Source organism: Mustela putorius, unplaced genomic scaffold (assembly GCF_011764305.1).
Source record: "Mustela putorius furo isolate JIRA1106 unplaced genomic scaffold, ASM1176430v1.1 tig00003856_pilon_pilon_pilon, whole genome shotgun sequence".
Taxonomy (NCBI): domain Eukaryota; kingdom Metazoa; phylum Chordata; class Mammalia; order Carnivora; family Mustelidae; genus Mustela; species Mustela putorius.
In genome coordinates, this window is record NW_025422008.1 from 1,971,217 (window position 1) to 1,991,349 (window position 20,133).

At 52.5% G+C, this 20,133-nt stretch overlaps 2 protein-coding genes and 1 long non-coding RNA gene across 9 annotated transcripts; 1 reads left to right on the forward strand and 2 right to left on the reverse strand.

Moving 5' to 3' along the window:
* Positions 1–2,777: 2,777 nt before the first annotated feature.
* Positions 2,778–14,048, reverse strand: VARS2 (valyl-tRNA synthetase 2, mitochondrial). Of its 5 annotated transcripts, none has more exons than XM_013050541.2 (30): positions 13,920–14,048; positions 13,305–13,531; positions 13,090–13,171; positions 12,878–12,978; positions 12,461–12,582; positions 12,276–12,342; positions 12,082–12,179; positions 11,291–11,372; positions 10,994–11,113; positions 10,455–10,572; positions 9,673–9,761; positions 9,078–9,168; positions 8,751–8,878; positions 8,514–8,617; positions 8,190–8,271; positions 7,804–7,880; positions 7,646–7,721; positions 7,240–7,345; positions 6,946–7,016; positions 6,694–6,819; positions 6,375–6,479; positions 6,159–6,227; positions 5,956–6,034; positions 5,713–5,840; positions 5,438–5,590; positions 4,605–4,811; positions 3,861–3,972; positions 3,527–3,702; positions 3,209–3,337; positions 2,778–3,116 (listed from the first exon to the last, which is right to left on the reverse strand). In XM_013050541.2, exons 2-30 carry the CDS (start codon positions 13,503–13,505, stop codon positions 3,021–3,023), a joined length of 3,195 nt encoding a protein of 1,064 aa, XP_012905995.2. In that variant the 5' UTR covers positions 13,506–13,531; positions 13,920–14,048; the 3' UTR covers positions 2,778–3,020. The 5 variants fall into 5 exon arrangements, with proteins under 5 accessions (XP_012905995.2, XP_004781632.2, XP_012905996.2 ...); XM_004781575.3 differs by having other exon boundaries at positions 10,461–10,572; positions 13,920–14,047; XM_013050542.2 differs by lacking the exon at positions 13,920–14,048 and adding an exon at positions 13,859–13,876.
* On the forward strand, positions 6,419–8,404 carry LOC123387574. Its single transcript, XR_006602015.1, has 2 exons — positions 6,419–6,531; positions 7,444–8,404. It is a non-coding gene; the product is annotated as an uncharacterized LOC123387574 (long non-coding RNA).
* Positions 14,049–14,165: 117 nt separating the features above from the next.
* On the reverse strand, positions 14,166–19,848 carry GTF2H4 (general transcription factor IIH subunit 4). Of its 3 annotated transcripts, none has more exons than XM_004781572.3 (14): positions 19,669–19,848; positions 18,883–19,025; positions 18,518–18,622; positions 18,043–18,174; positions 17,679–17,775; positions 17,499–17,587; positions 17,177–17,288; positions 16,976–17,044; positions 16,692–16,775; positions 16,185–16,317; positions 15,855–15,985; positions 15,158–15,205; positions 14,928–15,006; positions 14,166–14,465 (listed from the first exon to the last, which is right to left on the reverse strand). In XM_004781572.3, the coding sequence occupies exons 2-14, from the start codon at positions 19,020–19,022 to the stop codon at positions 14,293–14,295; spliced, it is 1,392 nt and encodes a 463-aa protein (XP_004781629.2). In that variant the 5' UTR covers positions 19,023–19,025; positions 19,669–19,848; the 3' UTR covers positions 14,166–14,292. The 3 variants fall into 3 exon arrangements, with proteins under 3 accessions (XP_004781629.2, XP_004781627.2, XP_004781628.2); XM_004781570.3 differs by having other exon boundaries at positions 19,627–19,848; XM_004781571.3 differs by having other exon boundaries at positions 19,596–19,848.
* Positions 19,849–20,133: the final 285 nt, after the last annotated feature.

Consider the following 20,133-nt stretch of genomic DNA (forward strand, 5'->3'; position numbering starts at 1 on the left):
GTTCCAGGCTCAATGCTTTCCCATTTCGATGCTCGCAGTAGTCTTGAAATTTACAGATGAGGACTGAGGCTTACCAAGGGTAAGTCACTTGAGGGCCAGCAGCAGCAGACAAGTACAACACCAGACAAATGTCTTGGCTTAAGCAGATTTTCATTTCATCTCTCTTTGCTTCAGCTTTGGGGCTGGGAGCTCAGGAGCCCAGAGAGCAATGTGAACAGAACCTGTGTGACTCGGCACAGGTCAGTTAGGGTAGGAGGCAGGGGTCGGAGGCAGCCCCAGTGGGAGATGAGAGGTTCCACCTGTGAGGAGATGGCCAGCCTGGTGTAAGTGGTGGGGAAGAGGGTGGGTGGGGGTGGATGGGGTGAGTAGGGGAGCAGAGCTCCTACTGGCTGACTCTGAGGACATTCAGTCCCAGAGGCCCACACTTGAGTCCTAGGTGAATTTCTTACCGTCTTGGTGCCTCCATTTCTTCATGGGCAACATGGGATAACTGATGGTACCTGCTGCTTGCACTCCTGGGAGGATTACATGCATCAGCCATTTAGGACACATGTCAGATCAGTAGGAATCAGCAATAAGGGTGGTTAAGAACCCTCGTCCCAACATATAAATCCTTGTCCCCTCAGGGATCCAGGGTCCTCCTTCACCTGATAGTCTTGACACAGGCACTCATCGGAGTCCTCACCCAAGATTATCTTGACTTCTTACTACCTCTCTCAAAATGCAAGCATGCAGCCCAAACCTGACCATTTGGGAGTATTAATGTAATCGTTTCCTGTTCTCCAGTCCTCACTCCTGCCTATCATAGTTCCCACCTACACACCATCACCATGTGAAATTAGATGCTGACTCCTTTGGAGGGAGGTGAAGGCCTGACTTTGTATAAATGGGGGAGTTTAAAAAAAAACACAAAAAACTGTGCAACAAAATTCCTCTAGTTTCCTATACATTTGTCCTGGGACCAGCAGCCTAGAAGAGAAGCAACTGGGAGCCGCAAAGGTCCCCAGTGTTTCATGACTTGCTCCTAGCCTGCACTAGTGGGCAGGTGAGCCCCAGTGGGTTCGGTATAAGGCCCTAACCAAGCTGGGAGACTCGATGTCTGGATATCCAAAAGACTGGAGAAGCAAACAGCTAACTGCTCCTTAAACTGATTCCTAGATCTCAGGGCCCAGGATCACCAGGCTGTGATTTCCTGATTCTTTTCTCAAAAATCTCTCTTCCAAGACTGACCTGCACTGACCAATATGGTAGACACTAGCTACATGTGGCTATCAAACACTTGAAATGTGGCTAGTATGACCAAGGAGCTGAAGGTTTAGTTGTGTTTACTTTTAATTAGTTAAGTGGCAACCATTTTGGATAGCATAGCCCTGGATGGTCTGCCTCAAGCCTTCCCAACCCCCTACCCCACAATGGAATTTACCCCTGCTCTTGCCCCCAACACTGGTCTCCTTGTTACACTTTTGAGTACTCAAGGAATGCTTGCGTCTTAGTTTTGCTCTGGCCCTTCCCTCCCACACATCCTATTTGGCTAATTCCTACAGCTCCGGCAAGTCCTTGCTTAATCTCACTTTCACAATGAATTCTACTTGACCCCCTACTTAATACTACAACCTGCTCCCTACCCGTTATCGTGGTCTACTTTTTCCCCAATAGCATTTATGACTCAGACACGCTGCAGTGAACTTACTTACATATGTTCTCTTTACTAGAATGAAAGTATAAGGGCAAAGATCTGTTTCACTCATTGATGAATCCAAGGGTCCAGGATAGGGCCTAGCACACAGTATTAAGTACTCAAGGAGTACTTGTTCAAAGGGGGAAGACAGGAAGCTGCTGCCCTCCTCTCCTCTCCCTCTTCCTTCTAGGTGGGATGGGGCCAGGGGAGGGGGGAGGGAGGATGGGAGCTGGAACAGATCTTAGACACCAAGTTGGAAGGAGTGCAGCACAATGGCACAAAATCAGATTCAGTGAGATGTGGGCCTCCATTCCTGCAGAGCCCTGCCCTACCTCTGCCCAGAAGAAACATCCAGTTTGCCTAAGCCACCATTCTATATGAAGCTTGCTTATAGTGGCCAAAAAGAACTGCACCTGTTTACTGGGTTGAATCCCAGTTGATATTTGGGACAAGTTGCTTTTATTCTCGGAGGACATTTCTTCATTTCCAAAATGGAGCAAACATCTACCATGATGTTCTCAATAGCATCACTGAAGACCCAGACCCTGATAGGCCCACCATAAATAGTAGCTACTCAGAGTTGCTGGATAGAATATAACTTGGACGTGTAAGAAACAGGCCCCCGAATCCCATGGGGAGGACATAAGATGTTCACCGTGGGTGGGTGGGTGTCTTTATCTGTGGGGATGTACATGTGGACACCCTGGTGTCACGGACACAGAATGGAAGCAGCACTCCGGCCCCAATGCACCCTGCAGCCCCTCAGGCCTACAGGAAGTATCTACTCCTCTCCAGCAGCCCCCAAGATAAGGCCAAGGAAACAGGGGAGCTTCCATCTGGTGAGGAGGAAGGGCCTGCGGAAGCCAAGGCATTGGCAATAATTCAAAGTAGGTGGAACCTGAGTCACTGTACCCAGATGCTCCTAGGAAGTGCCTCTCTCTTCCAGTGAGGCAGGCACCACCAGCATACCCACTTCCACTGCAGCCCAGGGCTAAGAAGTAGATCCCCTCATTTCCTAGACCAAAGTCTCAGCGAACAACTGAGACGCAAGAAAGTCACCACTAGGGGAAGAGGGATAAAAGGATCACAGACAGTAATGTTTGGGATTTTAAAAGTTTATCTCATTCCTAAACTTGCAAGTGGGACTGCATAGGAGGAAGGCTGGGCAGGAATGTCAGCATCTCAAGGACACCCAGTGACACCGACCAAGCCAATCTGTTTCCCCATTTATGAAATGAGAGAGGTGAGCCACATGGTCTCAGAGGCGCCATCAATGCCGACAGCTGCCAGATGTTTGTCCCCAAAGGCAGGGTTTTTGTTCTCCCCAAGAGTGAGCTGGGGCTCAGAGCTCCCCAGGGCCAGGACATGCATCCATCAGCTGCCGGAGGTGAGAGACTGCCTTGTCCAGCTTTGACAAGTCCAGCTGGAGGGAAGAAAGCTAGACGAGAAGAGCAGCAGGTGAGGATCCAGATATTAGGGACCACACCCTCCAGCCCATATGCCTACAGGGAGTCAGGCCTCCAGCCTCACCCTCTGCTGCCTCTTAGTCTCCGCCTCTCCCTCTGATGGGGTCCAGGCCATGAGGCCATCAAGCTGCTTTTGCAACTTCTGTCTTCGGGCAGCTAGCAGAGACAGATGGGTCTGGGGGTCCACCAGGCCCTGCAGGAGAACAGTGAGGGTTCAGATTTCTCTCTGCACTACCCGCAGCTCTGCTTCACCTGCAGCCTGTCCAATATCTCTGTCCACCCCATTCTCAGAAGCCCTCCTCACTTTTACAGAGCCTGCCCCTTGCCCTCCTTCCAACATCCTTTTGATCCCTCCCTTCCTCCTCCAATCTCCTCTGGGCACCTGCAGCTCCATGTACACCTGAGTGGTGTCACTGAGTGGGGCCTGGGCCCAGCCGGAAGGCGCCGCAACACCTGGGGGTAAGAGGCCCATGACTCCACAGCGGCCCAGGGTGCCCAGGGGCTCCAGGAAAGCCTCAAAGAGGCCCTGCTCTCCAGGCTCTGAGCTCTGCAGCAGCACTGAGGAAGAAAGGGAAACTGTCACGGTCAAACCACAAGACCCTGCTTTCCTGCCCATCCTGCACCCCCTAACTCTGGACTCTGCCCTCCAGGCTCCCCCAGGCTCCTCTGCCAGCCCCCTCTTTCTGCAGGACTTAGGGACCCAGAACCCAGCTCACCTCGGGGCCGGGCCTTGGTGAGCTGGTATGTGGCTCGGAGAGCCCTCAGTGCCTGCACAGCCTCCTGGACCCGGGAGAAGTGCTGCTCCAGCTCCGGCTGGCGCCAGTGCTCCTGCAGATTAAGACCCAGAGCTGACAAGCAGGCTCCTGGGACAAAGCAGCAACTCTCCTGGCTCTGTCCCACACCTGCACAACCCAGTCTGCTTCAGGCAACAGAATCTGTCCTCCCCACCACACAAAGAATTCACCACCTCAAGCAAAACCTGGGGCACTGCCTTTGCAGGTCTCAGCTGGCAGCTGTGGCTGATGTCTGTTAACTGTTCTCATCAAAGGCGAACGACCAGACGTAAGTTAGAACTTAAACTCTATTACTCAAAACTCACACAACCAAATAAGCATAAGAAAATTTACATAGTTAAACTTTAAATCACTTGGGGGTGAGTTTATGGCATTTACCCTTCTGACATTATTCAAGCTTAAAACCACAGATATTTGGGGGCCATCCTAGGACTAACATCTAATCCTCATCATAACCGTGGCTAAAGATGGGGAACTGAGGCACGATCACACAGCAGTGTGGTCCTGCTCTTGCCCACTGGGCTAAGACTGCCCCCGCCACAGCCCTGCAGGAACAACTCATCCTCCTAAAGACTCTAAAGTAGACCCGAGACCCCACAGCACCACACCCTTCAAGAAGACTGCTCCCCACCCCTTCACCCATGGTCCCGTTGCCATGGGACTCACCAGGCTGTGGGCAGTGGGGTAAGGAGCAACACAGATGCTAGGGGCAGAACTGCCGCTAGGCCTGGGGGGCAGCCTCTGCCAGAGCTCTTCAGCTAGAAAGGGCATGAGTGGGGCGAGGAGGCGGAGACCGACATCAGCACAGGAGAACAGGACCTGAAGGGGGTCTGGGAGATGGGGCGAGTGCAACAGCACTGGCTTTACAGCCTCCTAGGGAAGAAGCCATAGAGTCAGGGGCAAGCCAAAGCCACAACCACATCCTTTTCCCACACATCTGCTGCCCTGCCCGTGGAAAATGCTGTGGGTAAACACAGGTAGTAGCACACAGCATCTTGGACACCATTGGTTGTCCCAGAACACATTTTGGAGCAAATGAAAAGTGGAAATCTATGGCCAGGATTCTCAGGGGTGGGAAGGGGGTTAAAATTGTCAGCGTGGTTTGAAAGCAAAGCACTAAGGTTTTTTGCCTATCAGAAAGACAGAGGGGCGCCTGGGTGTCTCAGTGTCTCATCTGCCTTCAGCTCAGGTCATTATCCTGGAGTGCAACAGCGTGGAGTCCTTCATAGAGGCCTGCATCAGGCCCCTTGCTCGGTGGGAAGTCTGCTTCTCCCTCTCTCTCTGACACTCCCTTTGCTCATGCTCTCTCCTTCACTCTCTCCCTCAAATAAATAAATAAATAAATAATCTTTTTAAAAAAATGATTCTGTAAATATTTAACATTAAAAAAATAATAATAATAAAAAAAAAGAGTTCTCTGCCAGGGAACCCGATCTCAAGGGGAACAGGAAGCAGGTATGCAGGGTGGAATGAAACTCCGTGACCCCAGTCTGACTTACCAAGTAGACATCACAGAGGTTGTGGAGCCAGAAGTGGTGTAGGGCATGGGTGATAAGTGAGAGCTCTCGAGCAAGGAAGCCTCGCTCACACTCCTGGGCAGTATGAGCAAGACGGCTCAGGATCCAGGCATCCATGGGGGACAAGGGGGACACCTGCGGGCAGAAGGGGGCTTCAGGACGGGATGACCGACTCTCATCTCCTTTCCCTCCAAATCTCATCTTCAACCCTCAGACACCTGATGATTCTGCCCTTCAAGCCTCTCTTACTCTCTTACCTCCTCTGCAGGCTGGGGTACGAATTTCTCCCCTAAGGCATTGAGGATAAAGCGCAGGGCATTCCAGATTTTGTTGCAGAAATGCCGGGAACTCAGGACCTCAGAGACAGACAGGTTCAAGTCGCCCCCTGAGAGGGAGAGGGAGGGGGGAGCGTGCATGTGGGTGGCAGTGGCACAGGGAGTTCTGGCCCACCCCTCTATCATGAGGCCTACAGCCCTAGCCCCTCCCTCGCCCAGGCTTACCTAAGGCCCCATGGGAGCACAGGGCAAATCGCAGGGCATCTGTCCCACACTCAGGGATCCCATGAGGGAAGTCCTTTCTCTGCAATCAGAGGGAGAGGAGGTGTGGCCAATGTCTAGGCAGCTGCAAGGTCAGAAGCCTGGGCTACGCAGGAGACCGGCAGCCATGAGCTTGAGGCTGAGAGAGGCAGACGCTGATGACTCACTTGTGCTGCAGTCGCGATCGCCAGCTCTGTGGAGTCCAAGTTCCCATCCCTCAGCTTTGCCTGCAGCACCTGGGATATGTAAGGACTTCAGTGGCCTTGGTCAGGGACGCTGCCCCTACAAGGCTCCCAGTCACTATCCCTTCCAGCTGGCCCCTCTCTCCTCAAGCTCCCATCTCCCCCACAAATGCCATCCTTCACAAAACTCTTCATCCTGACCTGCAGGTCCACCCCATGGATGATGTCTCGTGGGTCCAACACATTCCCCAGGGACTTGCTCATCTTCCGGCCCTGCCTGTCCCGAACCATGGAATGAAGGAGCACCTGGGGGCATGGAGGGAGTCAGCAGAGGAGCTGCGGGAGCCTTTCCCTGGAGGTGATTTCCCTGGAAGATGCCTCTATGCATCAGGGGTTAGAGGAGTTAGTAAATCAGGAATTGGGACCACAGACAACAGCACAATAGGGGTTAGAAGAGAGAACAAGATTTAAAGAAAACTGGGGGGTCAAAGAGAGGGGCTGGGCACTGAAGGGCCATTACCTTGCTGAAGGGGAGCTGCCCTGTGAGCTGGGTCCCCAACATGACCATGCGGCCCACCCAGAACAACAGAAGGTCACTGCCCGTTTCCAAAAGTGACAGGGGGTAGAAACGAGCGAGGTCTGGGGTCTAGAGAAAAAGAGAAGTAATGAGAAGCCAAGCTCTGTGCCTATAGCTCTCCTCAAGGTTCTTGGGGGAGCAAGATCTTTACTTCATCATCCCCACCTTCACTCTCTTCCTCACAACCCGCCTCACCTCTTGGGGCCAACCCAGGGCAGCAAAGGGGAAAAGAGCTGAAGAGAACCATGTGTCCAGGACATCAGGATCTGGGAAACAGAACAGGGAATGGGGGCAGATGGAACCTCAAGCGCACTGCTGTGCATCTTTCCAGCCCAATCCCCCCATCCCTGTACCCGTCCCCCCCAGCAGACACCATTATCAGACCCTCTGCCCCATTCTCAACTTTCCCAACACGACCTCCTCCACCTCAGGATCTGCTCCCCAACAGCCCAGCCTCCCACCCCTGCCCTCCACAACTCAGACACTTACCCCTCTGCAGGGTCAGCTCTGCCCCTGGTTTCCCTGTCAGTTCTGCAGCTATTTTTCTGGCCTCGGCCTCTGTCCGCCCAACCACCCAACAGTCTCCCTTATCACCCTACAGAAAAAGTAAGGGGTGGAAAGAGTGAGGAAGAATAACACTCACCAGGTGTGAAAGAAACATCACTGAGTTTCACATTCTCCCATGTGATCTAGGAACGGCTGGCTCCCTCTGGCAGTGGGAAGAAGAAGGTCCAGCTCAGGAGCTCTGACCACAGGGTGGATGACATGACTAAGGGGCATGAAGCCCAGGAAAAGCTGGGAGCCAGGACTGGCCCTGGAAGTCCTCTGACTCTTGTGCTATAGCTACTTCTCCCTCCACCATGCCCAGCCCTCCCATCCTCTTCCACCTACCAACCTTTGTGTGCCCCTCCATCACCAGGTAGGCAGGAATCTGATGGCCCCACCACAGCTGCCGGGAGACACACCAGTCCCTGCAGGAAGGATGTCAGTAACTCCTTGGCATAAGCAGGGCATCACCCCACCCCACCTCCACAGAGCTCCCCTCACCCTTACCCGATGTGGGAAAACCAGTGCTGCCAGTTCTTCTGGTGGAAGGATGGACTGAGCTCCAGAGCCCCTGACTCCACAGCCTGGAGAAAAAGGCCCTTAGACAGTGCTTCGCTTCCTGCACCTGTACCCTCCCGGATGGGACAAGTGGCCTCTCAGATGGTGCTGTTACTCAGAAAGGACTTCAAGGCTCCCAAGAAGCTTCTGGGTTTGAGTGGGAGATGAGCCAGCCCCATCTAGGCCACCCTGCCTCCATCCCACAGCTGTCCTCTCAAATGCTAGGGCCAGAGGTCTGTGGATCAAGAGGCCTCAAAGCCCTGTTTCTTCATTCCAGTTTGCAGGGAGTTCCCGCCACCCAAGGTGCTGGCCCCTTCCGCACACTGCAGCCTCACCTGCGCAGCTCGGTCCCCCATCTCCTGGCAGCGGACAAACCACTGGCTCTTCAGTAGGTATTCAACCACATCCCCAGAACGGCTGAGAGAGAGACAGGCTAAGTGTATTGCTCTTTGGGTTCTGTGTTTTTTCCCCCAAGGGACATGGGACCCTACTACACGCCAGGCCCTCAGAACCGAGAACAGAACAGCAAATAAAACTGACACAGAGCTTCTGTTCCCTCGCAAAGGCGTACGTACAGAGCCCACCCTTTTGCCCTCTTCAGCTTTATTCACTCCCTTCCTGGAGGATGTCCTACGTCAAAAGAGTTAAAATGGGGTTACCTGCAAATAGGAAGCACCATGGGGTGGTTCTGGATGCCTCGGAACAGGCCCCGCTCCCTCAACGCAGACATAATCTTCTCTCGGGCCACAAATCGGTGAAGACCCTGGGGAGATGATGGCAACAGTAAAGGGTAAAGGTTGCTAAAAAAAAAAACACAAGAAAGTGAGAGAGGGGAGGAGGTGAAAAAAGGCAGAGAGTGCCCCCAAAGAATGGGGTCACACGGAGGCCAGTACCACCTGCAGCCAGTCCCCGCAGAGGGAGGTCATGGTCCCATCCTCTGCAATGACACTCAGGGGGCTCAAGCTGTGCCGGGCCGCCAGCTCAGCATCAGCAGGGCTATGTGCCGGAGTCACCTTCACTGCCCCTGGGAGAGGAGAACCGCCGTGAGCACTGACCCCTCACCTGTTACTGCCCATGCCCCCATCCCTCCCTTCTCTTCTCGGTCTATGCCTCCTTCTCGTCTCACTATCCACTGAGACTACCCTCCCCTCCTTTCCTCTTCCTGGTGCTCCCCACTCCTCCAGAATCCCCAGCCTACTTGCCTTTCTGTGACCTCTACCTACCTGTGCCCACATGTGGCTGAACAGCAGAGTCTGTGATGAGGGGGAGAAGCTGCCCAGTCAAGGGGTGACGAAGCTGTCGCCCATGCAAATGCTGAAAGGAAGGGAGTGAGATCAAGGACAGGCACACATGTGGAGTGCAAAGGTCTGGGCTGAGCGTGAGAACCCTGGGAATAATAGAGTGAAAACCAGAAGGTAAAGAGCTAGAGCAGTGGTCAGTAAACTTTTTCTTATGGGGCCAGGGTGTATTTTAGCCTTTGCAGGCCAAGAGGCAAATTCAGTCTCTGCACAATTACTCTGCTCTGCCACTGCAGCAGTGAGGTCATGATACCCAGTTGCAGATAATGTGTAAACAAGCAAGTGCGTATCATACAAAAATAGGCAATGGGATGGATTTGGCCCATGGGCCATAATTTGTCAACCACTGAGCGAGAGAAAAAATAGAACATCAAGAAAAGAAAGGCATATAGTCAGAGACACTAGAGAACTGACACGAGAAAAGTCTTAGGAAGATGAAACTGAAGAAAAGAAGGAGCTACCATCAAAAAAGGACAGGAAAAACAAGCAAGCGAGTGGCAGAGAGTACACTGTGTGTTACCGTGTATCGGGAGTCGTCAGGATGAACAGCCACAGCCACATCTCCAGGCAATGTCTCTGGCCTTGTGGTTCCCACTACGACCTCTGCATCTAAAGACAAAAGTCAAGCACTCAACACTGGTCATTGCCATGGCCCCTCACTCCCATAACTGGAGCCAGAAGAACCAGAAAAGGGAGTAGGCAAGAACATGTCAAGGTTGAGCAGGCCCCCAGGGCAACTAGAGAAAATTAGGAGCCGGGGGTTCCCATGTAAGCTGATGACCAGAAGCCTGGGAGGCTGTCTGGTGCGAAGGAATTTCTCAAAAATGTGCATGGGAGAAACAGGTAGATCATGAATAAAAGCAACCAGAATCCTTACATGGTGCCCAGAAAACACTGAGAGTTCTCGAGACTCTAATCACAAATGCTGTGCTTTCTCTGGGGCAAGCACCAGCCCTTCCTTGGGAAACATCCTCCGTCTATGCCAGCTAATCCTTTGCTTTCTCTGAATTCTTCCAAGCACTTACTGTTTTCAAATCACACTTCAGAATTGACTTTTTGTCTCCTTCAGGGTAGCAGCCTCCTGTAGAGATGCTAAGCTTCCGACAGGCAAATACCACATGCACTTTTCACACGTGACACAGAATATCCAGAATAAATGCCCACGAGAATGCAAATACTACCCAAGGCTCCTTATGTGCCTCCCACCAGGCCATGTGGGAAATGGGTTTGTGGGTTCCTTCCCATCAACCCAACACATGCGCAAGAAAGCAGAGATAAGCAGGCAACCTTTCTGAGGATTACCCTCACCAGGCTCTCCATCCACAGGGAAGGCCACAGAAACGAGAAGGCCAAAAGACACAGGGCTGGAGCAGCCAGGCAGTCGAAGCTCCGTGCGGCCAGGAAGTGGCCGGCTCTCCACCTAGAGGAATCCAAGCAGCAGGGCTGGAGAGCAGCCTTTCTGCAGGCTTCCCATCTTCACTCCCCCACCTGCCCTGGGCTCCCTGCAGCCCATCTAGACATTCCAAGGATTCAGGAGCCACCTCCCCCTCAATTCAGTCAGTTACAGAAACATTCACCGAGCACTTACACTGTGCGCCAGTATCATGCTGAACACCTCTCATGAATTCTTATTTAATTCTCACGACGCCCTTCTGACACAGGCATTTCAATCAGCCCTAACTGACTGGGGAAACTGAGGGTGACAGAGGCTAAGGCCCTGCCGGAGTTCCCATGGCGGGTAGGTGGCAGGACTCAGTGAATCCTAGCCATCAGGCTGCAGAGTCTGAGGTTTTTTTGCCCACCTAGGAGCTCTCCCAACCTGCCCTCCTCCTCTGCCTCACCTCAATATCCGAGATGGCTGATCTTAAAGCGCAGGACCAGTTGACAAGCTGCTGGCCCCGGTACAACAAGCCTGCCTCGTAGAGTCGCACAAAAGCTTCAGTCACGGCCACCGAGGAGCCCTAAGAAATGACCTCAGCGTCTCTATCCAACAGCCCCTTCTTAGCCCATCACCCCACCCAGGGACCCAGGCATTCCCTCCCTACTTCCACCCCCAACACACACAGCATCCTGCCTGCCCACACCTGTCTCTAGACACTGCCTCAATACCCACAGAGAGCAAGGCATGGAGCACTCACAGTATCCATAGTGAAGCACTCTCGGTCCCAGTCCAGGGAGGCCCCCAGAGCTTGGAGCTGCTCACTGATCTCTCCACCTTTCCTGTGCCCAGACAGATTTTGGTCAGCAAACTTGTCCTGAGCACCAACTATGTACCAGGCCCAGTGATACTACCGGCAATGCCAAGTATTGGAGTATAACATTAATCTAGCCTCTAGAAGCCAATGGAGACAGACACACAAACTCAGCAGGGAACTTCTGTGGCATTAAAATAAGTGTAAAGTTCTGGGGCACCTGGTTGGCTCAGTTGGTGGAGCGTGTGATTCTGGATCTTGAGGCAATGAGTTCAAGCCCCACACTGGGTGTAGAGTATACTTAAAACAAAACACAACATAAAGTTCTATGGTAACAGAGGAGGGGGCAGCTAATTTGGGAAAAACCAAAAGAAGCTTTACAGAGAAAGTGGTACGTGGTAACAGGCCTGTAAGAATGAGGGTAATTTCAAGCAAATGGAGAGGAGAAATAGGTAAATAGATGGGATGGTGAAAGGTAAGGAAACATGGGATAAGTAGACAAAAATTATACATACATGTCCAGAAATATGTGCATTTAAAATATATATATATATACATATAATACACACACAGAGACAGCTTGGAAACCCTGCTGAAAGCTAAAGGAACCCAGAGTTCCCCCTCTCTGAGGGAGATTAGGGCTGGATGGGAAGAGCCCATCGAGTCAGGGAGAACCGCTGGGAAGCAGGGCCCAAGCCTGCCACCTCAGCCCCTCCACCTCCACCCATCGTACTCACTCCTCCTTCCACTTCCACACCTCCCTAAGGAATTCTTCCCGGCTCAGCTCGTGTCTCCTTACTCCTCTCTCCTTCCACAGCTGCTTCTCCACCACAGCCTACAGTAAGATCAGGAGGCAAGTGAACAGAGAATCGGATCACTTTGGGAAAACTCTCCTCCATCCAACAAAAGGGCAAAGTGGCAAAATGCATACTTGTGTAGCAATTCCTGCATGATCTGAGCCAGGAACCCACAGCACCTGATCCCCACACATCCGGTGCCTGCAAAACAAACACCCTCACATGAACCCCTGAGCTTGCATGTTTACTCTCGATGCTTCCACACTACCTCACTTCCTCCTTCCCCTTCAGGAAAGCAAGCATCCCCAACCCCTCTCACCAGCGCACCAGGGCATCCTGTATGGCCACCGTCAGTGCATGCCCAATATGTAGGGAGCCGGTGACATTGGGAGGTGGGATACACATGGAGAAGGTCTCCCCTGTAGCCTGAGGCAGCTTGGTCTGTAAAGTGGAAAAGTCAAAGAGCAAGAGAGGACTGAGTATTACCTGGGGAAATAGCACCCTCTGGTGTCCACAAGGTGGAAAGAACTGCAGTAAAGATAAGCCAGCAAGTAACAGGAAAGGGAAAAACCTGCCAAGAAAACCCTTTGGACACCAAGGGTAAAGACAAGCTCTCCCATTTTATTGGGCAGGCTGGCTGTAAGCTCTAGACTCTGAGGCTCAGTTGTGCCCACCCAAGCTCAATGGCCATACTGTCCTGGGGACCATTTAGTATCCCTCCCTTCCAGGTACTAACCTGATACTCTGGTTTGAAGAAGCCCTCTCGCACCCACCAAGAGTACCAGGCAGCCTCAACATACTGAGGGCTGTATGCAGGAGGCAGAAGCCGGGAGACATCTGCAGCAGCAGAGGAGAGCTCCACTAAGTCCTGAACCAAAGTTCTGCATTTCAGCAGACCAAGTGGGCAACAAACATATGAGTGAATAGGCCTTCAAGTTCCCTAATTACCTTTCTTTTCACCCGGTTCCGTGGGGATTTCATACAGCACTACCTCCTTAGGAGTCCAGGCCTTACTGGATTCTGCAGGTGACTGGAAAGAATGACCAAAAAGCGGGGGTGGGGAAATACAATTTCTAGCATATGCCAGGCATCTGAATCCAACCAGTCTCTTCCAGCCCCCTCCAAAGTTTTCTCAAAGAACCAAGGACAAGCTGACCCCTAACCTTGTTCTTTCGGGCTATCCCAGCCTCCAGCGCCGCCTGCTTCTCTCGCTGGCGCTTCTGTTTGGCTTCATGGTTCCTTCGGGAGATGGAGGATCCATGGGGCTTTGAGTGGGTAGAGAGGGCACGGAACCTGGGGAGGCCCTCTAAGGGCCTCAGCCCCCAGACTGGTGATCGAAAATAGCCCAAAGGCAAATGAGGCATCAGGAGTGCTTGAAAGGGGCCAAGATCTGTTCCAAATAGAGCACATTAAGAGATGTGGCTGCGTAGGTCACACCCTCTTCCTTATTCCCTGCCTGCCTTCTACTAGCACTGGTCTTTTTTCTGTCTACCCCCTCCCACACGACGCTTTCTAGTGAGGGCCAGAGGCCATGGTGTCGGGAGTCTGCCGCCCTCAACCTCTGCATCGGCGACTGTGGCTGACCGCCGACACACAGGCGGGGAAAGGACTCAGGCATTCTGGGAGGCAGGACTTCAGGGCGCCCGCGAGCGAAACCCGTAAGGAGTCTCGCGCTACCTCTGGGCCCACTCCGCCCGGCCCTCCCAGCCCGTCGCACCCCGTGGATCCCGGCGGCGGCGCCTCCCACCCCTCCGGAGGCAGCTCCGGCGCGCGCTCACCGGGCTAGCCCGCCGCTATCCCAGGGCGCCCCGCGGACCCAGGCGCCAAGGGAAGCAGCCACTTCGACCCCAGAAAGTGACCCGCAAGCCGCACGGCGCAGGGAGGCGGGGCCCTACTCCGGGCATGCGCGGTAGCCGGCTCGACCCTATTCGCTGCCCTCCGGTCCAATGGCTGCCGGCGTCGCAAGAAGCGGGCCCTCCAAGGAGAGAGGAAGTCTCGCGAGGAGTGGCCCGCGGCCGCGTGGCTCATTTCCACAACTTTATTAAACAATAGTCCGACGTGTAAATAAAAACACCTGAGTTCTAAGGCCGCGCCCGTCTCCACGCGGCCGCCACGCCCCGCCACGCCCCGCCCCGCCCGGAGCCCGCGCTCTCAGGAACTGTGCTTCTGCCGCTTCCAGAAGCGCTTGACGTCGCTGTGCCCCGCTGGGGTCACCACCATCAGCCGCTTGGCAGAGTTCTCGAACACCAGCACGCCCAACTCGCGAGCGTGGGCCAGCAGCAGTTCAAAGTCCACTTGCGACAGGAACTGGTTATACAGGACACCTGGAGTCCGCGGGGCAGGGGCAGCCGGGAGGCAGAAAGGGCAAAAAACGTGAGGCCCCTGCGGAGCAGCTTCAGGGCAGTGGTCTGGGCTTGCCAGCCACTATTTAAAAACCAAATTCTCTATGCTTGTCTGTCCTAGAGCTCATCCTAACAGTAGTGTGAGCCAGCCATGTTCAGTAAGGCAATATAACACAATAAGAAAAACCAACTAATGCTCACCACAGAGAAATTACTGTAATTATTGCTCCCAATTTCCCTCTTCTAGCTAAGTCCACATTGCAGAGTTGAGACAATTCATTTACCACTGCACACTCACCCCCAAAATAAAGTGTCTTGCCAGCTTTTCTCTCCCATTTCATGCAATAAAAATATAAAATACATGAATAGCTTTTTCAGTTCATCAAGACTAAACTGTCCTTCCCCTGGCCAGTGACCAAGAATCAACCACCAGAAGCCACTCACCCTCAGTGAACCGGAGCCTGTCCCTTTCCAACTCCCACAGCCGAATCTGGTCTGTGATGGTGGGTGGCAGCACTGGTGTCTGTAGGGGCAAGCAATGGCTGTAAAGATTCAGGAATACTGCCCCAGACAACCCCACCCCTCTATTCATTCCCCAGATTTGGCTATCCCTTTCTCTTTCCATCACTTCATCGCCAGGTGCCAGGAACTGTCAGCCTCCAGTAGCTTGGTACCTGTTTGAGCATCACTGGGTGCGCCCTTGTCCTTAGGAAATGGATGATCTAGGAAAACAGACAAGAATGGAATCAGAGGCTCAAGTAAGAGGGCAGGAAAGGTACCTAAACTGTCACCTAATGTCACTGGAATATCAGCTATTTAAAAATCCATAGCCATATGCCTATCATAAAGCCATCCCTGTCCAGCTGTCATCCCAAGTTGCTGTTCCCACTGGTCACATCTGCTATTTCTTCTCTAGCACATTTGCCCTTTCGATAGTCCCGTTTTTTTCTTTTTTAAAATAGCAGCAACTTTATATTTTTTTAGCACTTACTGCATGACAGGCTCTGAGCCGAAGGCTTTGCTGCTATTCTCTCACTGAATCCTCCCCAAACCCTGTGAGGGGAGAACTGTTATTATTTCCATTTTTCAGATGAGGAAAGTGAGGCTCAGAGAAGTGAAGCAGCCAGGACATTTATGCAGCTAGGAAGGGGTTGGTGGTAGAGACACAAATCTATACCTCCCCCACTCCCGTGTTTTTTCCTGACGCTTAGAACCTTGACTTCTCTTCAAGTGCATGGTCTATGCTCAGAGACAACTCACCACTATCTACTCCAACAGAGTCGATATCAGCCTTCTATAAGATGAGCACCCTGTACCCCATAGCTCAAGTGCAGCCTATCTTCCTGCCCCGCCTTCCCCAAGTGGAAATACCTGCTGGGCTGTGATGCCACTGGCGATGGCCTGCTGAACACTCTCCCGGGTCACCTGTGCCACCACCATGTTGGGGAATCGATAGAGCATCTCTGAGAAGAGGGCAATGAGGGCGATCTGCAGCTCCGACTCTGGCCCAGGGATAGGAAGATAAGATGAGAAGGCTATTCCCACACCCCGATTCCCTCAAGACCTTCAAGTATGATGAGGAATGTCAGAGAACTCTGTAAACTGCCAGGTAAACATGAACACAAACTGGCACTCCCTCCTGCTCCCTTCCCTCTCCCCACTTCCATCCTCTATCTGCTGCTTGGGGCCCTCTGGCCTCACCAGTGTAGGCATACAGTCGGTAATTAGTCTCCACGACAATGAAGCCTGGCTGATGGGCAGTACCCCCAGCTCCAGAAACACCTGATGAGAGATTAATGGCCAGCCGTGTGGGGTAGTAACGCCGAGATTTCCTCTGGAAAAGACAGAAGGGAAAGACAGAGGGCCAGCTCACTCTCAAGTGTCACTAACCATCTTTCTGCCTGAGACACCAGACCCTTCTGATGGCAAGAGGCTCAACTCCCAATTTAACAACCCCAAGGGACCTAAGTACTCAGTCCTGGCAACTCCCTTCTAGCTACTGCCAGCTGAGACCCCTCTTTTTTTAGTATAGTTGATACGTAATGTAACATTAGTTTCAGGTGCATGATACAGTGATTCAGTAACTCTACACTTAGGCCATACTCATTATAAATTTAACTACCATCTGAGACCCCACTCCTTTTTAAAGGCCAAGGCAACAGACCACCCTGTCTCTTTCCTAGAAGCTACGTATCTGGGTATGCATACCTTCCTCTGGAAAACAAGCCCAAACTCACGTAGATGTTGTAGGAAATTCAACAAAGAATCACTCATCCCTTCCACAGAATAATCCTGGGGAAGAGAAGTGGTTGATTGGAATCAAAACATCCCGTTCTCCCCTTTCCCAAACTCATACACTCATTCCCTCTTTTCCCGTCAATGCTTTATTCATTCTTATCTTTCACGCTTTTGCCCATAACCTGATTTCCCCTTCTCATCTCTCTACCCACCAACTTGCCCACTTAAGTCCTCAGCTCCATCCCCCTGCTTACCTTGCCCAGAGTAGAGAAACTGAGCTGGAAGAGGAAGGAGAGAATCTCCACTAGGTCCATGCCCCGACTCTAGGGAGGAATGCGCAGAGACAAAGGGGCAGGGATGGAAGGGAGAAAATGAGGGATCAGGGAACAGTCTGCAAGGTAGTCTCTCAGTGGGTCCTGAGAAGATCAGAGCATGTCAGCAAACAGCCTCCTCACCTGGGCTGTCTGCAGATACTGCAACATAAAGTACCACAGCTGGGCAGGGGTGTCCAGCAACAAGAACTGGAAGCCAGCTGAGGTAATGCAGGGCGGCTCTCCAGGTTCAGTGCTAGAGACACAGGAGACACAGACAGGGACAATGGCAGAGATACGCAGCGAGAGGCCACCATCCCCACTTGTCCTCTCACATTTTTTTTTTTTTTTTGGTTTCTCTCTGGCCATACTCCACTCAGCAATCCTTTCTGATAACTGTCTGCACGCCTAGCCCACCCCAGATACTCAGTTTAGCAGGGATCTGATGTACCTCTGGTTTCCTCACCTCTTCATGAGCCCAGCCTGGCTGAGGAGCTGAGCCAAGTCCTGGCTGACAGCTGCACTGGGGGAGCCCACCATGAAGTGCAGGACCACCTGTGGAACAGAAGTGGATAGAGAGAACAATGCCTCTAAGGGCCACGAGACATAGGAGCACAAGCAGAGACACAGAGTCCCAAGTCCTCACCTCCCATCGCTCCTCAGCATACTTGTCAAGTGAGGGAACATCCCGGGCGTGCTTGTCAGGACCCAGCTGACTTGTGTCGTCAGACCAGGCTTTGCCCCTATGCCAGAATGGACCAAGAGTAAGGAACCCTGCCTGTGTTCCCTGCCTGATCCCCTGTCCTCTTTCCCCCTTCATCTCTATGGGCTATGAGTGGGAGACATTCCTTTCCTACATCATGCAGCTACATCTCATCCAAATTATTCCTAAAGGAGCTCCCAAAGGTAAAGTCCACAAGGTTCCAGAGAGGCCCTTAGGTGCTCCCCCCCAACCAGCAGTTTAAATACTAGTTCCCCTGGCCTAGCTTAGGAAGATGGAAGTGACATACCCACCCAGAAGGGCAATGCGGAGGTTTTGGCGGAAGATGGGGTTGAGGATCAGGCCCTGGAGACCACCAGGGAGCAGCTGGGTGTGCCAGATCCGGAGGCCACTCAGCAGCCCTGTGCTTTCCTCTTGAGCTCTGAAACAGAAGCAGGAGTGTGTGGAGAACAAAAAGGAGGAGGCCCATAAAGGCCTCCATGTCTGCCTTTTCTGAACTGGTTTTCCCTTGAAACACCATTTCACACAGCAAAAACAATGCCTTCTTAAGGCAAATTTCTTTATGGCAATGCCTTACCAGAACCATGTTGCAGACATCACAACTTTCCAAGAGGAAAAATACAGTACACAGAATTTCTCAAACTTATTTAAATACAGGTTTTGTGGTGTATCCATTAACATTTCCTGGAAGTGTTCCAAGGAACACTTGGAATAGCTAGCTGTTGAGAAATCCGTATCTTGCTGAGCATGCAACAGAGACTCACTTGCTGAATTCCTTCTTCACCCACAGGGCTACAGCAGCTTGTGGCAAAGGCTGCTCCAGAAAGAGCATCCGCATCACCCAGTTCTTAGCCAAAGAGGGGAGCTCCCTGGAAGGGGGTACAGGTAAAATGTTAATATCAGAAACTGCCTCATCTACATCTCTGCCCTCAACAACCTCTCAAACATCTCATCCACCCCCCACACCTTTACCAGTCTTGCTGCTCCCACCAGTTCCATCTGTTTTCGCCTGACACATTTCAGCCTTCCAGCCCCCCAGGGCTAAGGTTCAAATCATGATAACTTATTCCAGTCTGAAGGCCCCATTACACTTCCTCAACATGGTCCCTGCAATGAAGGGGGTCCTTACCTGAAGACAGCCAAACAGGTGGCAGGATGCCCATACAATCGATCTAATACGCCAGGGCTCAGGCCCCCTAGGAATTCCTGCAGATTCCTGCATTGTAGGTGTACTCGGTTCAGTCCACCCCTTGAGGGGGTGCTCTCCATCACCTGAGAGATGCAAAGTTAGAAATGCACCCCCACAATCCATGCCAGTATCATCCCTCACCTCATTCCTATTCCAGATCCGCTGGCCCCCATAGTAACCCATCCTTTCTAAGATATCCTCTTCTGTGTCACTCATCTCCTTTCCTTTCTACCAGACCTGACCAACCTCCACTTCTCTCTTGCCTCCTCGCCCCACTTCTGGCCTCAACTCCAGTCTTCTCTCAATTTCCAAACTGGAGAATTGTTAATTGTCCCATATTAGAAACTTGTTTAAGCCCAATCCCCTCTCTGTTGCCCTCTCCTGGTCAGATCAGCCCTTGAGCTCCAAATCTGTCAGTCCTTCCCATCTGTTTCTTGGACCCACAGGTCCTACCGGGCACAACAATGAACTACCTTTCTCGTCCTTGTCTCCCAAATCTAAGTCCACCTCTCCTCTTTGCACCGCAAGACTTCACCCCATTCACCCTGATCGACATGTCGCGTCTCCTAACTTTTCTCCTACGTCCCTCCTACTCCTCGCCTCTCACCCAACCCTCGTGCCTCCCCCATCCCCTCTCTCTCTCGGCCCCCCACCACCACTCCGTGTCGCTCCCCGCTCGTGCACCCGGAGTTTCAAGTCGTCGCTTAATCAGAGCTAAAGTCTCGCCTTGGCTCCCGGGAATAGGAGAATGGACGATGGAAAATGAGAGAAAAAGATGGGGAGAAGGATAAACAACTAGACAGGAGTCCAGAGTGGAGGATTCAGAAGAGAAGGAAAGGAGGCGAAGGAGTGAAAAAGTAGGGAAGCTAAGAATAGGCGCTGCACCCATTCGCCCACCGCGGGGCATTCTGGGAATTAGAGTCTTGTCTCGGCTCGCCTGGGAGTGGGTTGAAACGCGTCTGACTACAACTCCCAAAAGGCACCGCGAGGAAGCCGGACTGGAAGGAGGCCGGCCTTTAATTGAGAGAGTCGGAGACATCCGAGCCCCTTACCACTTGGTTCCGCGTCGCTTTCCGCTCACGCGTTTAACTGCGAGTCCGACCGAACTGGGCGGGAGGCGGGACCCCGAGGGCTTCCTGACAGAGGCGGGGATATGGCCCCTAGGTGAGACGCTCCTAGAGTCACACGATA

What these genes read in the sequence shown, in the direction of transcription:
- GTF2H4 (XM_004781572.3), bottom strand. Translation starts at nt 19,022, where the DNA reads ATGGAGAGCACCCCCTCAAGGGGTGGACTGAACCGAGTACACCTACAA. An exon ending in ATGCTGAGGAGCGATGGGAG is followed by an intron (nt 17,588 to 17,678) that starts GTGAGGACTTGG and finishes TCTGTTCCACAG; the next exon opens with GTGGTCCTGCACTTCATGGT. An exon ending in AGTATCTGCAGACAGCCCAG is followed by an intron (nt 17,045 to 17,176) that starts GTGAGGAGGCTG and finishes ATTCCTCCCTAG; the next exon opens with AGTCGGGGCATGGACCTAGT.
- VARS2 (XM_013050541.2), bottom strand. Translation starts at nt 13,505, where the DNA reads ATGCCTCATTTGCCTTTGGGCTATTTTCGATCACCAGTCTGGGGGCTG. An exon ending in CCCTGGGTTGGCCCCAAGAG is followed by an intron (nt 6,820 to 6,945) that starts GTGAGGCGGGTT and finishes CTTTTTCTCTAG; the next exon opens with ACCCCAGACCTCGCTCGTTT. An exon ending in GTGCTCCCATGGGGCCTTAG is followed by an intron (nt 5,841 to 5,955) that starts GTAAGCCTGGGC and finishes TCTCCCTCTCAG; the next exon opens with GGGGCGACTTGAACCTGTCT.